Source organism: Prunus mume, linkage group LG1 (genome assembly GCF_029339155.1).
Source record: "Prunus mume cultivar Tortuosa linkage group LG1, ASM2933915v1, whole genome shotgun sequence".
Classification (NCBI taxonomy): domain Eukaryota; kingdom Viridiplantae; phylum Streptophyta; class Magnoliopsida; order Rosales; family Rosaceae; genus Prunus; species Prunus mume.
In genome coordinates, this window is record NC_142698.1 from 18,136,768 (window position 1) to 18,154,532 (window position 17,765).

The window sequence follows — 17,765 nt, forward strand, 5'->3', positions numbered from 1 at the left end:
GTTTAGTTTCTGTAGTCCAATGGTTTAATTTTTTATAAGATCAAGTCCAAAGTTGAGATAAGTTAACCCATATTTTTTAATACTCGATTATTTTTCAATTTAATTGTAACAGTTGAGTCACTTTTTACGCCATTATTGTGAAGCTTAGACTTCTATTCAGTTTAATTATAATAGTTTAGTTGAGAGTTTGACGTCCCAAACAAGCCAGGAATGTTGGTTTGAAACTACTTTTTCGAAAATGTATTTGATTTCATTCATGGCCTGCAATACATGCTAAAGTAGTTCTTTTATATTTGCTTTTATTTTTTGTCACAAAAGTGATGATAAAAAAGGAAAAAGAAGTTGTACCTCCAAAAAGGAAAAGAAAAGGAAAAGTTCTTCCTTTATATCCTTTAGGGAAATGCCCTTTTGTGATCATGAAGTTCCTGCTTTCTTATAAAGTAAATTCCATGAAGTCAACATTTAGGAAGATTGGTATCATAAACCAAAAATCAATGGTCCCAATAATGTGATTTTCAAGTGTTGGGCACATATTATTAAAACCTGTTAGGGTAAGAGCCAATTATCATCAGTTTCTGTCCCCTCAAATTAAGTCTATGTTGATTCTGATCGTGACCCTCAACTTCACAAAACCCTCCCCCAAGGGGTAAAAAAAGAAAAAAAGAGGAAGAGAATCCACCACATGCATGGACCACTTCACAAAACCCTCATCTCATGGACCTAATTTTGATACCATAATTCATCAATGTTCTAATAAGGACCGGAGATGTTTAACCGGTGCTTTTCTTCCCCACTGAAGAGGGTGAGGATGGTTCATGGCCGTGTTTCTAAATTGTAAGGAGGTTGAGGGAGAACATAAAAGTGTAATATTTGGACCACTTTGTGCTGATTGCAACAAAAAATTGCCATTGCTATTTGGTAATGTTACAAGTGGTGCAAGAGCCAAGATTTTGGGTCTAACAATGATACCACCTATAAAAATTTCATCTACAAGAAGATTATTTCAACAGTTCTTGTAGTCTAAAAGAATTTCAGCTATCCAGTGTTGAAACAAAAATCAAATGAACCTGTAAAAGCTACATATCCTTTTCATATGGGGGAGCAAAGAGGGTGCATAATTCTTCAACAAGCAATGTACTTCTTGATCCTTGACCTCTTTCTTACATTGTCAATGAACGATGCTTCTATAATATGCACAATTCATCCAAGTCATAGTTGGCATGATCAAGCTCAGATGACATTCGGTTGCTGCAAGTTATCCCCGGTTGCGTGCAATTTTTCTATGGTAGATCCAATCTCAATGGATAAAGAATCATCCTGAAAACTTGGCAATAACCAAACTAACTGCCATAAAAATAACATAGAGACCAACAAGACAAAACCCCCAGAACCTAGGCACCCGGAATCTGCACCATGTAATCACCAATAGAGATCCCATCAGGCTCAAAAGCAAGAAAACAAATGCAATTATAATACCCACATGGAACTGAAGCTCGTACACCTCCGGATAAACATTATATGTCTGTATAACCAAAGCTGTTCCAAGTCCAACAAGCATGTTAAACATTGGCCCAGCAAAACAACCAGCCATGGCCATTGCAGGGTGGCCTGCCTTGGCAAGTGCAACATCAGCAACAAGATCCCCCACTGAATTTCCCCATGCTAGAACCGTAAGCCCAAGAAGTGCAGGTGGCAACTCCAGAAGTGATCCAAGAGCAGCAAGGCAGTTCAGCAGTTCTCCAGCAGTGGTTGATATCCAAAAAACACTCATAACAAATGCTATAAGCAATACAGGCATTTGCTCAGTTTTGGGGGGATCTTTTTCCACTATATAATGAAGAAGTGCAAGAGGGGAGCTTGCCAAGAGGACTACAAACCATAGGGGCAAATGGGTATCGGAAAGGAGAAAAACAACAGGATGGTTGAATGGCATGAACGAATTGCAAGCATATAGAAGGGCTAGAGGGCAAAGAGCAATATTGGCTGATGTGTAGAATCTGCTCCATTCAGAAGGTGCAGCTTGCGGAATTGTGAGCTTTAGAAGAACTGAGACTGGAAGCTCCCATGCTTTTGAGATCTATATATGAAACAAGAAGAGTTAACAAATACAAATTTCCAAAGAAGTAAAAAAATTGTATAGAGGCAAAATGAGCTCAATCAGAATATAAAGTTTCATGTTTTCTCCAAGTTCAAGAAGAACTAGAAGAGATGATATACTGAAATATGCAGTTTATCCCAAAACGCTATGAACCTCTGAGCAAGTGCTTCTACAATTTATATCACACCCTTTAATTATTTCATAAATTGCACCTTTCATCTACAGGAATTTAGATGATCTAATTTATCATCGACCCTACAAAAGGTTCACAAAAATTATTCATAGTAAAGTAAAAACTTTCAATTCAATAGTCATTATTCTTGATAGAAGAAGTCTTCCAAACAGAAAACAATAAAATTTCAAATTCATTTCCTTCTGCAATGCCAAAGAGAGGAAGCTTTATTCAGTATAAAAGCCTACGAGATATGTAGCCGATTTATGGTGTCATTAAATATCAAATGATCATAAACATTTATGATCCAAAAGTAGTAACATTAACTAAGTGGCAAGCCTAAACTCAAAATCCAAATTGTCATTTCATTTCCCAATGAAATCCATGGCGACTTTCACCTACATTCGGCTACCCAAACCATCTGTTCCAATGAGGAAAATATTTAAGGAAACCATGAGAATATAGAAATTTAAAGTGATGAGTTGATTAGCAAGTTGTGTAGATACCATTCAACACAATCCACATTCCTCTATCAAGTAGTTCTTGAGAAAAGGAGTCTGATCAATTCTCGAAAAACATTAAACAGCCATTGACACTAATCCTGAACTAAGGACACCCTTTAAAGCATTGCCTATAGTGCACATTGTAACTAAACTTTTGCTGAGAAGAAACACAAACTTAGCTGAAACATACCATTACAAGAGCTCGCCGAAACCCGAAACTTGGCTTCCCATCCTCTGAATTCTCCGAAACTTGTCCGATCTCAAAATCTGGTGCAACCAAACCCCTCTGAATTTCACTGTCTCCAACCACACCCTCCTCAACCCTGCTCTTCTTTCCTCCTGCACCTAACCCCAAGTCCATCCAAAACACAAGGCCAACAAAAAACAAGTAAAACCCAACAAACCCAACAGCCTGCCACAGAAAAATCTCGGCACTAAGATACACATAGAACAAGAACAACGCCGCGGTCAAATAAAACAACACGTCCCTCACAAACGGCGCCGGATTGAGCGAAAAGGGTGCGGCGTAAATCGCCACGAAACCAACCACAAACGCCGAGACGAACGTACCGGCCGAGAGAATTGCGCCGAAGCCAGTTCGGTATTGGCCGGTCCGGACCGCCGCGACCGATGCGAAGACGTCAGGGGCGCCGTTGCCGAGCGCTAAGAGGGTCACGGCGGCCATGCTTGGAGTTAAATTGAGGGAAAAAGTGAGCTTTGTTGTGACCAAAGAGAAGTGATCTTGAGCTGTTTTGATGAGGATGTAGAAGAGGAGGAGGAGGATGATAGACAGAGAAGAGAGAGAGAAAAAAGGGTTTTGGCTGAAAAGGCAGAAATGGAGGTACAAGTAGTTGAAGAGGCCATTGGAGTGGGTTATGGTGGTGGAGCAAGGTGGGTTTTTTGCTGGGGTGGTGATGAGGAACCTGTGGGGGGTTATGAGAAATGGGGAGGTGTAGTTTGGGGAATTGGAATTTGGGGTTGTGAGGAGGAAGAAGAAGAAGGTAGAGAGCAGCGCGAGAGAGAGAAAGCAAATTCTGAAAGAAGAGAATGAGATGGCCATGCCATTTAGCAAAAGCACCAATCTTTTGTCAAGGTCGTGACACTGTCTCCATCTCTGTGTGTTTGTTTTGGCTCTTCCTCCCAGTTCACAGAGTGGAATTTGGATCCAACTTTTTGCCGACGACCTTGGTCTTTACGCGGTTCACATAATAGAAAAGATTCATCAGTAATTCATCAGAGAAGAACGACACAGTAGCTTTTCTTTTTTCTTGATCTGGGTAATTTTGTTTTCTTTAATTCATCAGTAACTTCATTTACTGTTTTACTTGTAATTAATGTAATTATTGTTAATACGTATTGCAGTTCTTGGTAAGTATGAAATTCGATTTACAACTTATAAGATTCAAAGCCTAGTAAAATACGAAATAGGAAAAGTACCTGTTTTATTGGGTAAAATTTTGGCAAGATACCGAAAAGTTCGTCACTATATAATATTTTAATATAATTTATTTTGTATATGTATATATATAAAATAATATGTGAAAAATATCGAATTTTGTTTGTATTATTCAAAATTTTATATAAAAAATACGTGTATTAAATGTGAAAACTATGTACGTACATGTATAATATATTTATTATACTTCTTGTTAAAAAAAATAGTATATATTGTGCCGAGTCTTTAAGACATATACGAAAAACATAAGTATAAATGAAAAATATGTATGTACATATATAATAGTATTAAACGGGAAAATGCTAACTAGGCTTAAAAGGTAAACCTAAACTCATAATAATATTTTGTCCACACAAAGAAACTCATAATAGGGTGGAGATAATCCTTTTGCTATAATTAGCATATGTTGAGGTTAATTAATTTGCTTATAAAAACATAAAAAGGAGAAGAAGAAGCTTAGGCTTTCTTGTTCAATAGCAGGGAAAAAGCCCATCTCAAAACCTACCGATATACACAAGGGAATTACATTATGTATGTAGTGGGGAACTGTCTTTCCATTTATCTAATTTACATGAGAAAAAAAAACACAAGGATGATAAGCATATCAAAACTACACTTGCATGCTAACGGGCAACTAAGATGCTACTGGCGAAGTTTTCTGTATAGCCACTTCTTTCGAGCTGCAACATCCATTGCCACAAACATCTTGGCTTTCTTATCATCTTCTAGAATTAGAGAAGCTTCCAAGAAGAGCTCATCATCTATGCCAGGTACTGTTTCAAGTGCAGCAACAATGCGTTCTATTGAGCAGCAGTCTTTGTCCTCTTCATCGCTGACCAACCCTTTTACTATATGTGGTTTCTCATCCAATGGTTCTTGTATCTCCTCCTTGATGATTCTTTGAGCTCTTTTACTAGCTGAGGTGGATGAAGCTGCTGGTTTTCGCTTCTTTTGCTGATCAAATATTTCATACTCCATGGCTGGGGAATCACCAAACATCATGTTGATCCCCATTTTCTCCATTTTCTCCATGCTCCTACTGAAACAACTTGATCTTCCATCACGGGCTCCATTGCCGTATATTTTTGTCAAATCATTATAACTGTTCAAGATTCTATTTGCACATGCAATTGTATATGGATGCTCCTGCAAAATATCATATTGACATGAAAGAAACGCATGTCACCGAATCAGGAAAGTGTCTCCTGAGCCCAAAGCTACTCAGGGTTCACTTCGTGCAAAGGGATAGCATACGTTCCCAACAAGTTCATTCAACATGGACACATACAAAACTTGCACACACATCATATTGCTTCCCTCCTCAAATGTTGAAGAGGCTGTAATTAGTACTAGAAATAGGAACCTCCTTTTGTCCTAGGCAGCAACTAGTGAGAAAAACACGCACCTTGATATAAGCTTCCCAGACATCATCTTCCGAAGATAATGTTCGCTGAGTTTCATCCCCTGCAAAACAAGTTCATATTGAGAAAGTTTCTGACATCCTAAAACATTTGTAATAAGTTCATTCCATTGCAATAATCAAAGAGCCGAGCAGAATACATCTATGGCATTGTGAGAAAGGGAGAGAGGGCCACGCACCAAGATTAACTCCCAGATCATCATCCATGGCACTTGAAGTACTCTCCCTTTTAAAAATGCCTCCATTTCCATATATCAAGTACAAATCATTGAAATTTGGGAGAGTTCTATTGCGGTATGATCGTGCATCAGGGTGTTCCTGCACCAGAACATGTGAGCTGTTAGCCTGTAATAGACATACAATTCTCATGCAATCAACAATTCAACAAAAGACACACCTTGACATAAGCATCCCAAAGATGATCATCAGCAGTTACCATATGTTGCATTTCATCCCAAGCAAACCCACTCTGGTCAAGTAGAGCTTTCATGCCATTGAATTGTTTCCTCAAATTAAAAAAAGGGCTTTTCAAAACATCTTTGTCATGCTGGGAACCAAATTCTGCTCTGAACTTTGAAACCATTTCAGTCCAGGCTAGTCTGCTGAATTTAGAGTTAACCATACTTCCATTGCGAACTTGCTCCAACATTAGATCAATGAAATATCGATCCATTGGAGGTGTCCAATCAGTTCTACAGTGATAGCTATGGTTATACTTAGCTGCTTTAGGAATAAAACAACAATACATGTATAAGGAAAATTTTCATTTTTTGATTCATCAAGTATATTAAAATTGCTTAATGAAAGACAAAAGTAATCACGTTGGTTATATCTAGCAAACCAGGCAGAGCTTCAGACAGCCATGATGTCACATGTCATGTCAACAAGCTCAAAGGTATTGATGTAACATTACTTTATAAGCACATTTTAAGGAATAAACACATTGCAAACCCGACAACACTATCAGACTACAGTAATGTTTCCACAGGCTGGGCTCCAAAATCTTAAGAGAAGGAAGAGGGGAGACTTCATCGAGGCAAAAACTCACCATCACCATTACAGCCCATAGCTTGACCTGATTGGTTGCACCTTTCACCTGATTTTGACTTTCCATAAATCAAGCACAAATCATTATAGTATGGCTTGGATTTGGTTCTGTATGATTCCGCATCTGGGTGTTCCTATAGATACCATATGTTAACACATATATAAACTGATGAATAAGACACAAAGAGATAGGTAATGCACCTTAATATAAGCATCCCAAATGTCATCATACGCTGTGACCATTTGTTGTGTATCATCCCACCAAAACCCTCTCTGGTCAAGAAGATCTTTTGTATCATGGTATTGCTTCTCTAAACTTTTGTAGCGCCTCCTCAAGAGATCTTTGTCTTGTTGTAACCCAAATCTTTCCTTGAACAGCACAAGCACATCTATCCATGCTTGGTCGTCAAAAGAATAATCAATCTTATTCACTTTCTGCAGTTGCTTCAGCATGAGGTCAATCAGAAAACGGTCCATTGGAGGTGTCCAATCTGTCCTTGAAAAATCATCATTTCCATGGATCTGAGTGTCTTCTGACTCTTCCCCTTCTATCCACCAAAATGTTGTAAGTACATAGTTGCCATTGAAGAGATGATTGCAGACAGGCATAAATAATTCACAGGTTTTACACCCACATTGGACATTGTGAAATTTTGAATATGGAAAATGATTATGAACAAATCACAGAAATAATTGCAAAGGAAAACTGGAGATAACCATTTAAAATTGTATTACTTAAAATTATTAGGTAACAGCAAGAGTTCGAAGTTTATATGCACATCCTCAACAGCATAGATTGTACTGGCTAATGAAACACAAGCAGTGTCTACTATCAGACTATCTCAAGCTTGTTTAGGTGGAATTTCTACTCAATTTACTACCTGAAAATATCATAACTCGAGATTTTACTCATAGCAAGGTTCAACATAGAGTATTCTAATCTTCAGAGCTGGGTAAGAAACACACCTATCATTAAATCTTGGCCTTCACTGTCAAGATCCTCGAAGGAAGCCAAATGACCATTACCATAAACGGAATGGCCCTCCCTCTCTTCACCTACATGAATAATAGAACCCATTTATAGACATAATTGTTCAATCATTCATTTATTTAACACTATTTCAAACATATGAATTTGGTTATTTAATGAACCTCACCAGTCATGTACTGTAAGATGTCATCTTCAGAATTTGTGCCTTGATGCAAATGACTACGAAGTACATTGCTAATTTCATTTCCATATATCAAGTTCAAATCTTGATAGTTCAGCAAGGGCTTCTTCCTATATAGACGTGCATCTGGAAGTGCCTACATCAACAACAGAAGTGTAAAAATGTACACAACTTAATGCTATCAAATACAAGTAAAAATATACCTTGATGTAATTATCCCAAACATCATCATCAGCCACTATCATTTGTTCTTTTTCGTCCCAATAAAATCCTTTAATTGCAAGTATGCTTCTGACATCAGCATAGTACTTCAACAGTTTCTTATAAAGCTGTTTTAAGAAACTTTTCCTATATTGAGAACCAAACTTTGCATTGAACAATGTGACCATGTCTTTCCAAGCCTGTTTCTTGAATGAATTATTGGTCTTACTTCCTTTTCCCAGTTGGTCCAGCATAAGCTTCAGAAAAAATCGGTCCATGGGTGGTTTCCAATCTGTATTTGTTTGCACTTTACTTGCAGGGGGAGGAACACAGCCAGGGCCAGGGGCAAGGGTAGGGCTATTCATTCCGACACCTTTAAACCGAAAAAACAAAAAACCAAAGAAACATAAATAAGTAAATGAATATATGGCCCAGGAGAGAACAGACATTAGAAGCCGACCCCAAATAATTGAGAGAAGGGACAGTTGTTCAAAGTTGGAATAACTAAGAAAATTTTATTCATAAAGAACAGTTCATGCTTGTTAATTTGCAAAAGTATTAGCTAAGTCAGTATAATAAAATCCAATGTTTAGCAATTAATTCATAAATAGTTAAGTTACTATGACTTTCTGGACTCACTTATTCAAGAAAAATTTACTACCCCTTCTGGCTAAGCACCTTGAGCATATCAGAGAGGAATAGCTTGCAAAAGAACTGAAAGCAAATTAAATTGAGGTTTTAGTTTCACTTTTAGGTTATGATTGGCTTCACTTAATTGAAAAGAGCAGCAGGCGAATTATTTATAAAAAAATACTCACTGCAACATACAAATCATCATAACTAACCAACATAATAAATTTCAACTTGTATGAGAAAATATATCACTATGTCATTAAAGGATTTAGAGACACACCGTCAGTCATTCCCTGAATGTCATCATCGAAATCTATATCATGACTTGAAAGGCTGTATCTTCCATCTGCTTTGGTATGCGCATATATCAAACACAAATCATTGAAGGTCATCAAAGCTTTGTTCCTGTACAACTGTGCATCTGGATGAACCTGCATGGACATTATTTCAATTACCTTTCACAAATTAGAAGACATTCACAAGTAGATATAAGCTAAGTAATGCACCTTGACATAGGCATCCCAAGCATATCTATCAGCAATCACCATTTGCCGAGTGTTATCCCACGAAAACCCATTCTGATCGAGAAGATTCTTTATATCATTGAATTGCTTCCACAGACTAGTGTAATGACTTTTCAAGATATTTACATCATAGGGAGACCCAAAATTGGCGTTAAACATGACCAACATGTCATTCCAAGCTTGTTTATTGAATGTATGGCCCATCCTATTCCCCCTATGAACCTGATCTAACATAAGATCAATAAAATAGCGTTCCATAGGTAGGGTCCAACTCGTCCTTAAGCGCTCACTGTTTGTTGGGTTTTGGCTGCCCATTCCCTCCCTGCAACAATGAAATTTCATCATAACCATAATAAAACCAACCCCCATCCCCACCTTTCTTTGGTGAATTACAAACATTTCAATTGATTAATTAAACACCAGCCAACCTAGTCATGTCACTGCAACACCAGAGAGGTCAGGAAACTAGCATCTTATAGGCTTTCAGTAGTTCGGCGGTAAGTAAACTGGTTTTCAGTCAAAGCAACTTCAAAAGTTTTAGCCAAAATCCGATGAAAATAGCTGCATGATTATATCCAGACTCAAATTAGGAATCAAAATTATGCATATAAAGCATAAGCTAAAGAACGATTATTAGTATGGCATCTGAGATAAAATTGTATTTACGAACTATTCGGTCTCTAAACAAAGAAAAACTAAAAAGAAACAAAGGAAAATGAAATTCAATTATACATTGATTACTGTTTTGAGCTTAGTTTCTGCAAACTGCATCTTATCAAACATCACATTTAGCCATGAAGTGATCAAAATGCAACTTTATGTGAGTGCGTATGTATATATATTTGAATGTAAATGCAAGAGATTTAGGGTTTGGCACCTTTGATTTCTTAGTGAGCGAAGAGCGAGAAGCAGGAGAGCTCTGGCACCGAGTTTGGATTTCACGGGTCTTTGCATTCGGAGCCTCTTTAACTTCCGTTTGGATGTTTGGAGTGTCATATTCCTTGTCCGGAGGTTGGGCTCTGCCGTTGTGGCCTCCAGTTTTTTTTTTTCCTTCCTTTATGGGCTTTGGCCCATCCATACCAACAACAAAAAAAACACAAAGACAAAAAATAAATGTTAAAATCTAGCCTGGCTTGGGACAGACGTTATTCTTAAGACAGACACTATATTCATGATATCTGAAATATAATTCATCACTTCAATTCCTTCCAATAATTTTCGTAAAATCAATTACAAGCATACTGCATACAAAATTCATGGGTAAGAAAGAACTGTTTGTGCAAATAATCTCACGGGAGAATATTCGCTTCTAGATCCTTCAACCTTCGATCTTCCTCTCTCTCTTCCTCGATTCTGTAAAGCAGTTGGAGTAAATAGACCACACCGGGGTGTTGGCCAAAGGCCCTCCGATGCCTAAGTTAGTTCAGTGTTTGTAGGAAAACAATAGCTAAGCAAAGTGTACGGGTAGTGTTTATGTAGCACATTTCCTGCGGGCCCAGGCGAGCACGGACGTCAAGTCGTGGGCCTAGCCTTTCTCGCACGTAAGCTGCGTGTGGCTTGCAAATGCTTGCGACATGTCGGCAAGCTGATCACGTGGTTGTGCATCGCCTTGTCGCTCACTCCTGCTCGACCCGCTTGGTGCCGTTGAGTGCCCACCGATCGTTCGTCTATTCTTCTTTCTTCGCCTGGTTGTCCAAGGCCAAGATTTTGAGCCATGTTTATTTGATTAATGAGCTGCCTCATAAGAGCATTTTGGTCATCCATTCTCTGAGCTAGCTGGTCGACTCTCAGGTTGAGATCTGCTTGACTTTGTGGATCGGGAGGAGAGAAGCGTGTGGAGCCCAATTGCACACGGCCTAGGGTTTCATTAGACGTGTACCCAGAGTGTGCGTTGGCGTGGAGGCGGTGGAGGGAACGCAGTTGCTCCAAGACCAGGCCTAAATCGGTGGTGTAACGAGCCCACCTTGATGGGAGGGTCCACCATGTTCGGCGGCAGTGCCACGGAGGTTGCTAGATCCGGTTGCGGGTCCGGTAGGTGGCACGGTGGCGAGAGGTGGTGGTGCCACCATGTCGATCGCGGGATCGTGGGTGGAATGGCTTTGGGCCATCTCGGATCGAGCCGCGGCGGTTTTGCTTCTAGTGCGTTTGCTTCCAACCATGGTTGTTTGGAAGGCTTCGGTAGATTGGAAAATAGGAGGAACGGATTCCTTGAGCACGCGTTGAGTATAACTCGTGCTCTCAATGAAAGCACCAAATGTTTGTGCAAATAATCTCACGGGAGAATATTCGCTTCTAGATCCTTCAACCTTCGATCTTCCTTCTCTCTCTTCCTCGATTCCTGTAAAAAGATTGGAGTAAATAGACCACACCCGGGGGGTGTTGGCCAAAGGCCCTCCGATGCCTAAGTTAGTTCGAGTGTTTGTAGGAAAACAATAGCTAAGCAAAGGGTACGGAGTAGTGTTTATGTAGGGTGTGAGCCAAGTGGCGGAGCCGTGTGTGGTGGCGGAGCCGTGTGGAGAAAATATGGAGAGTGGAGAGGGAGAAAGAGAGAGCTTCGGGTATTTTTATCGGGTATTAGGAGTAGGTTTAGATGTCCCTTGAATGATGAATGAAGTCATCTATTTATAGGAGCCTCGGGGCTAGAGTTTCGTAGAGAATATGCTGAGTTTATTCTCTACCCAAATTCGTAGGGATCGAGTCGGACTAAGATAATATCTAATTAAATGATATTATCTCTTTTTATGGAGATAATATATGAGATAATGACATTATCTTCTCTTTATTATGATAATATCTTAATTAATGATATTATCTTATTAAATAAAGATAATATCATGTTAATTAAGATATTTATCCCAATTAATTAATTGGCCAGATAAACTGGTTCAATTAATTAATTAAAAGAGATAATCTTCTTTTCCACGTGGCGAGCTGTGATTGGAGACGAAAATATCTGCTCCCACAAATGCTTCAAATGTTTGCTTTCATTGGTTCCACACCCTGCCATCTGGGTCGATCAACAGTTTCAAGGAGCTTGCCTATGTCTTCACTAAAGAATACACTTCTTATCGGACGATCAAGAAGAACCCAGATCATCTGTTCAACCTGCACAAGAAGTTCAATGAATCCCTGCGAGACTACATCAAGAGGTTCAAAGCGGAGAGGGCAAACATTGTAGGATGTGATGACCAAATTGCGTCCTCTGCCTTCAAGAGAGGTTGCCAAGAATGTGGTGTATCGCGGTGACCATCTATCCTCGCCAAACAACGGTAGAAGTCTTCGCTATAGCAGAGCGCTCGCATTATGGGGCGGCCGGATCGCCACGAAGGTGATCAAGTAGCGAGCAAGCCAAGAGAAGCGGCAGCGTAGATCACGGCCTCGGGAGGTGCTTGACGTGAGAGCTACACCAAGTTCACTATCCGATACACAGATCTTGGCCCAAGTAAAGACATGCCTTGGTTGAAGAAACCATCGCCTTTAAGGGAAACCCAACCAGAAGGATACGATGAATCGCACATTCCATGAAGGGCATGGTCATTACACAAGCATTTACGCTGGAAAGGCACCTTGAAGATCTAGTCGAGGCGGCCATTGCACGAATTCGCCAGGAGGCTATCCAGCAAATCAAGGATTGTGACGCAGCTAACGATGAACCTCAAGCGAAAAGGTCATATGGATCAACACGATCCTAGCGACTCCAAAGCCCGACCACCGAGGGCAAAGAGAAAGATCAAGCGGCGACTTAGTCTCTTAAGCCGTCACTAGCAACCAAGTTGTGGAAGCGAACCTTTCATCATCTTTCAATGGAAGGAAGTTCTAAGACAATGAAATACCCATCACCTCCAAGGTACTATCCATGAAGCTCTTCACCTATCGGTTCGGCTCTAGCAAAGCGACCAAGCCTTCCTCACCTTCATTGAAGACAAGTTACTTTTGATGTTACTCATGGACTCATCGACACGTCTTCGGACGTAGGCCAAAGGTCACCATCATCGACACGTCTCGACGTAGGCCAAACGGGCCACACACATCGACACGTCTCCGGGACGTAGGCCAAACGGGTCATACACATCGACACGTCCCGGGCGTAGGCCAAAGGCCACTATCGCCGACACGTCTTGGGACGTAGGCCAAGCGGGCCACACTCGCATCGACACGCCTCGGGACGTAGGCCAAACGGGTCATACACATCGACACGTCCCCGGGCGTAGGTCAAAGCGGGCCACTATCCGACACGTCTCGGGCGTAGGCCAAGCGGGTCACACGCATCGACACGTCTCCGGCGTAGGCCAAGCGGGCCACTATCATTGACACGTCCCGGGCGTAGGCCAAACGAGCCACTATCATCGACATGTCTCGGGACGTAGACCAAGCGGGTCACACACGCCGACACGTCTTGGGACGTAGGCCAAACGGGTCACTCTCGCCGACACGTCTCCGGACGTAGGCCAAGCAGGCCACACTTATCGACACGCCTCGGGCGTAGGCCAAAGCGGGTCATACACGCCGACACGTCCCGGACGTAGGTCAAGCGGACCACTATTATCGACACGTCTCGGGCGTAGGCCAAACGGGTCACACATCGACACGTCTCGGACGTAGGCCAAACGGGTCACTATCATTGACACGTCCCGGGACGTAGGCCAAACGAGCCACTATCGCCGACATGTCTCGGGCGTAGACCAACGGGTCACACACATCGACACGTCTTGGGACGTAGGCCAAACGGGTCACTTTCATCGACACGTCTCGGGACGTAGGCCAAACGGGTCACTCTCATCGACACGTCTCCGGACATAGGCCAAACGGGCCACCCTCATTGACACGTCTCCGGACGTAGGCAAAACATGCCTCAACCCAGAAGCACTCAAGCAGTTCACAAGACACTATGCAAATTGAAGTTGAAAAAATAACTGAAATTTCCTTAGTAAAGTGACAACGGCCAAAGTTCAACAAAAAGAAGACGATCAGGCAAGACCAATTACTCTAAATGAGAAAGCAGACTACAAAAGCTAAAAAGAGATAAAGAAGTCTTCATCTATTCCGAGACGCCCAGGAGATCCACGATCTGCAGCCACTTCAGCGTCTGTCGATCAGCCACACTCTCGACTCCACTGCACTGATCCTCAACGTCTGCCCACCTCCTTTTTGAAGGAGAAGAAATGTTGCTTCCTTTGTTTTCCAAAGAAAGACTTGAGAAAGCACCAAGATCGTGACTGGATTTGGTCAACCATTTCGGACAAGAGGATGGACTTGATAGAAATTGCGTCTTTAGCGGATCGACACGCTGCATCCCTGCGGGCTAGATTCTCACGGGAGAATATTCGCTTCTAGATCCTTCAACCTTGATCTTCCTTCTCTCTCTTCCTCGATTCCTGTAAAAGCAGATTGGAGTAAATAGACCACACCCGGGTGTTGGCCAAAGGCCCTCCGATGCCTAAGTTAGTTCGAGTGTTTGTAGGAAAACAATAGCTAAGCAAAGGGTACGGAGTAGTGTTTATGTAGGGTGTGAACCGGCGGCCGGAGCCGTGTGTGGTGGCGGAGCCGTGTGGAGAAAATATGGAGAGTGGAGAGGGAGAAAGAGAGAGCTTCGGGTATTTTTCTCGGGTATTAGGAGTAGGTTTAGATGTACCTTGAATGATGAATGAAGTCATCTATTTATAGGAGCCTCGGGGCTAGAGTTTCGTAGAGAATATGCTGAGTTTATTCTCTACCCAAATTCGTAGGGATCGAGTCGGACTAAGATAATATCTAATTAAATGATATTATCTCTTTTTATGGAGATAATATATGAGATAATGACATTATCTTCTCTTTATTAGGATAATATCTTAATTAATGATATTATCTTATTAAATAAAGATAATATCATGTTAATTAAGATATTTATCCCAATTAATTAATTGGCCAGATAAACTGGTTCAATTAATTAATTAAAAGAGATAATCTTCTTTTCCACGTGGCGCTGTGATTGGAGACGAAAATATCTGCTCCACAAATGCCCTCACTGCATGGCGCTTGTGTGGCATGTAGGAGATGAAATTATTTTTTCGGGCTCTCCAACTGTGTCTGCAGGCTTTTTGTAGATAGGATTACTAATTGGCGTAGGCTTCTGACTGTTCTTGGAGTTGGATTCCCAATAAGAATGAGCTTGCGATTCCTTCTTGACCTGAGTTGTCCAACTTATACAAATACAGGGCTTCTCTTCACTCTTTCTTACATTGCAAACTTAACTTCTCTACTTTCTAGCTTGAGAAAGATCTTGGAGAATTTTGTACTGCTTGTCGAAGAGAGGAGTTGCCGTGCATCCCAAAGTAAGTCGAGCACGTAAATTTTTCTTCGTCTTCTCTTTTTCAAGGCGAGGACCAGTTGGGTGGGACTAGGCTGGTTGTCGTCGTGATTGGCGCCAAAGACGATTAGCGGCGGTGACCGCGGCGCTCTTGAGCAACGATCGGAGAAAGTTGGTGGACGCCCCTGCTAAGGATGTCGATAGATGGAAGCAGGATGGTTCGAGCCTTGATGATCTGCCTGCTGGACATGAGGAGTGTTTTGCTAAACTCCCCTAAAAGAGGAAGGCTGATGTCAAGTCTTCGAGAGCTCAAGCCTGATGAGTTTGGAGATCGTGATATGCTCCGTAAAGTAGTCTGTGCGCGATCTAGCTCACTTGTTGAGAGGCAAAGAGATGCGGATGCTCCTTTTTGAAATTCGAGTCGTTTGTACTAGTCGAAGATTGGAAGTCGATCTGGGCAGTCTGCTCATCCATCCAACCATCATGTTTCAACTGTTGAGTCACGAGCAATCAAGCGTGGAGTTGATTCGACGTCGCAAATTCCTTTGGAAGTGAGGTTGGCGGAGGCTAGGAAAGCAAGAGAGTCATCTGCCCGAACGAAAGGTCCTTCTGCAACTTCAGCGGCTGATCCAAAGGTTGAAAAATCTAGCCTGCAGGGGATGCAGGCGTGTCGATCTGCTAAAGACGCAATTTCTATCAAGTCCATCCTCTTGTGCTGATGGTTGACCAAATCCGTCAGGCTGGCGATCTTGGTGCTTTCTCAAGTCTTTCTTTGGAAAAACAAAGGAAGCAACATTTCTTCTCCTTCAAAAAGGAGGTGGGGGCAGACGTTGAGGATCAGGCAGTTGAGCTGAGAGTGTGGTGATCAGACAGACGAAGTGGCTGCAGATCGGGATCTCCTGCTGGCGTCTCGGAATAGATGAAGACTTCTTTATCTCTTTTTAGCTTTTGTAGTCTGCTTTCTCATTTAGAGTAATTGGTCTTGCCTGATCGTCTTCTTTTTGTTGAACTTTGGCCAGTTGGTCACTTTACTAAGGAAATTTCAGTTATTTTTTCAACTTCAATTTGCATAGTGTCTTGTGAACTGCTTGAGTGCTTCAGGTTGAGGCATGTTTTGCCTACGTCCGGAGACGTGTCCATGAGGGTGGCCCGTTTGGCCTATGTCCGGAGACGTGTCGATGAGAGTGACCCATTTGGCCTACGTCCGAGACGTGTCGATGAAAGTGACCCGTTTGGCCTACGTCCAAGACGTGTCGATGTGTAACCCGCTTGGTCTACGCCCGAGACATGTCGATGATAGTGGCTCGTTTGGCCTACGCTCGGGACGTGTCAATGATAGTGGCCCGTTTGGCCTACGCCCGGAGACGTGTCGATGTGTGACCCTGCTTGGCCTACGCCCGAGACGTGTCGATGATAGTGGCCCGTTTGACCTACGCCCGGGGACGTGTCGGCGTGTAGGACCCGCTGGCCTACGCCCGAGGCGTGTCGATGAGTGTGGCCTGCGTTTGGCCTACGCCCGGAGACGTGTCGGCGAGAGTGACTCGTTTGGCCTACGCCCAAGACGTGTCGGCGATAGTGGCCCGTTTGGCCTCGTCCGGGGCGTGTCGATGTGTATGACCTGCGTTTGGCCTACGTCCGGGGACGTGTCGATGTGTGGCCCGCTTGGCCTACGCCCAGATCACGTGTCGATGATAGTGGCCCGTTTGGCCTACGCCCGGAGCGTGTCGATGTGTGTGGCCCGTTTGGCCTACGTCCGGAGACGTGTCGATGATGGTGACCCGTTTGGCCTACGTCCGAAGACGTGTCGATGAGTCCATGAGTAACATCAAAAGTAACTTGTCTTCAATGAAGGTGAGGAAGGCTTGGTCGCCTGCTTAGAGCCGAGCTGATAGGTGAAGAGCTTCATGGATAGTACCCTTGGAGGTGATGGGTATTTCATTGTCTTAGAACTTCCTTCCATTGAAAGATGATGAAAGGTTCGTCTTCCACAACTTGGTTGCTAGTGACGGCTTAAGAGACGGAAGTCGCCTGCTTGATCTTTCTCTTTGCCCCGGTGGTCGTTCGGGCTTTTGGAGTCAGCTAGGATCGTGTTGATCCATATGACCTTTTTCGTTGAGGTTCATCGTTAGCTGCGTCACAATCCTTGATTTGCTGGATAGCCCTCCTTGCGATGAATTTTGTGCAATGGCCGTCTCTGACTAGATCTTCAAGGTGCCTTTTCCAGCGAAAATCGTTTGTGTAATGACCATG

At 42.3% G+C, this 17,765-nt stretch overlaps 2 protein-coding genes across 10 annotated transcripts; both read right to left on the bottom strand.

The window, feature by feature from the left end:
- Positions 1-879: 879 nt before the first annotated feature.
- Positions 880-4,038, bottom strand: CAX11 (cation exchanger 11). The gene is made up of 2 exons (XM_008248276.2): positions 2,964-4,038; positions 880-2,077 (listed from the first exon to the last, which is right to left on the bottom strand). The coding sequence occupies exons 1-2, from the start codon at positions 3,831-3,833 to the stop codon at positions 1,313-1,315; spliced, it is 1,635 nt and encodes a 544-aa protein (XP_008246498.2). The 5' UTR covers positions 3,834-4,038; the 3' UTR covers positions 880-1,312.
- Positions 4,039-4,602: 564 nt separating this feature from the next.
- LOC103344665 (uncharacterized) lies at positions 4,603-10,242 on the bottom strand. Of its 9 annotated transcripts, none has more exons than XM_089053197.1 (13): positions 10,104-10,242; positions 9,655-9,787; positions 9,209-9,548; positions 8,983-9,133; positions 8,072-8,442; positions 7,854-8,004; positions 7,663-7,752; positions 6,898-7,241; positions 6,698-6,830; positions 6,047-6,369; positions 5,829-5,967; positions 5,635-5,693; positions 4,603-5,375 (listed from the first exon to the last, which is right to left on the bottom strand). In XM_089053197.1, exons 2-13 carry the CDS (start codon positions 9,660-9,662, stop codon positions 4,872-4,874), a joined length of 2,613 nt encoding a protein of 870 aa, XP_088909323.1. In that variant the 5' UTR covers positions 9,663-9,787; positions 10,104-10,242; the 3' UTR covers positions 4,603-4,871. The 9 variants fall into 9 exon arrangements, with proteins under 9 accessions (XP_088909323.1, XP_016646771.2, XP_008246500.2 ...); XM_016791285.2 differs by having other exon boundaries at positions 6,047-6,372; XM_008248278.3 differs by having other exon boundaries at positions 6,898-7,244.
- Between the last annotated feature and the right edge of the window lie 7,523 nt (positions 10,243-17,765).

Bases quoted from the DNA above. Each gene is read 5' to 3' on its own strand.
- CAX11 (XM_008248276.2), bottom strand. From the start codon at position 3,833: ATGGCCATCTCATTCTCTTCTTTCAGAATTTGCTTTCTCTCTCTCGCG. The intron at 2,078-2,963 runs GTATGTTTCAGC...TTTCATATATAG, and splicing joins TTCGGCGAGCTCTTGTAATG to ATCTCAAAAGCATGGGAGCT.
- LOC103344665 (XM_089053168.1), bottom strand. From the start codon at position 10,180: ATGCAAAGACCCGTGAAATCCAAACTCGGTGCCAGAGCTCTCCTGCTT. The intron at 7,245-7,662 runs GTGTGTTTCTTA...TTTGGTGGATAG, and splicing joins AGGCCAAGATTTAATGATAG to AAGGGGAAGAGTCAGAAGAC. The intron at 5,968-6,046 runs GTGTGTCTTTTG...GTTCTGGTGCAG, and splicing joins TTTGGGATGCTTATGTCAAG to GAACACCCTGATGCACGATC.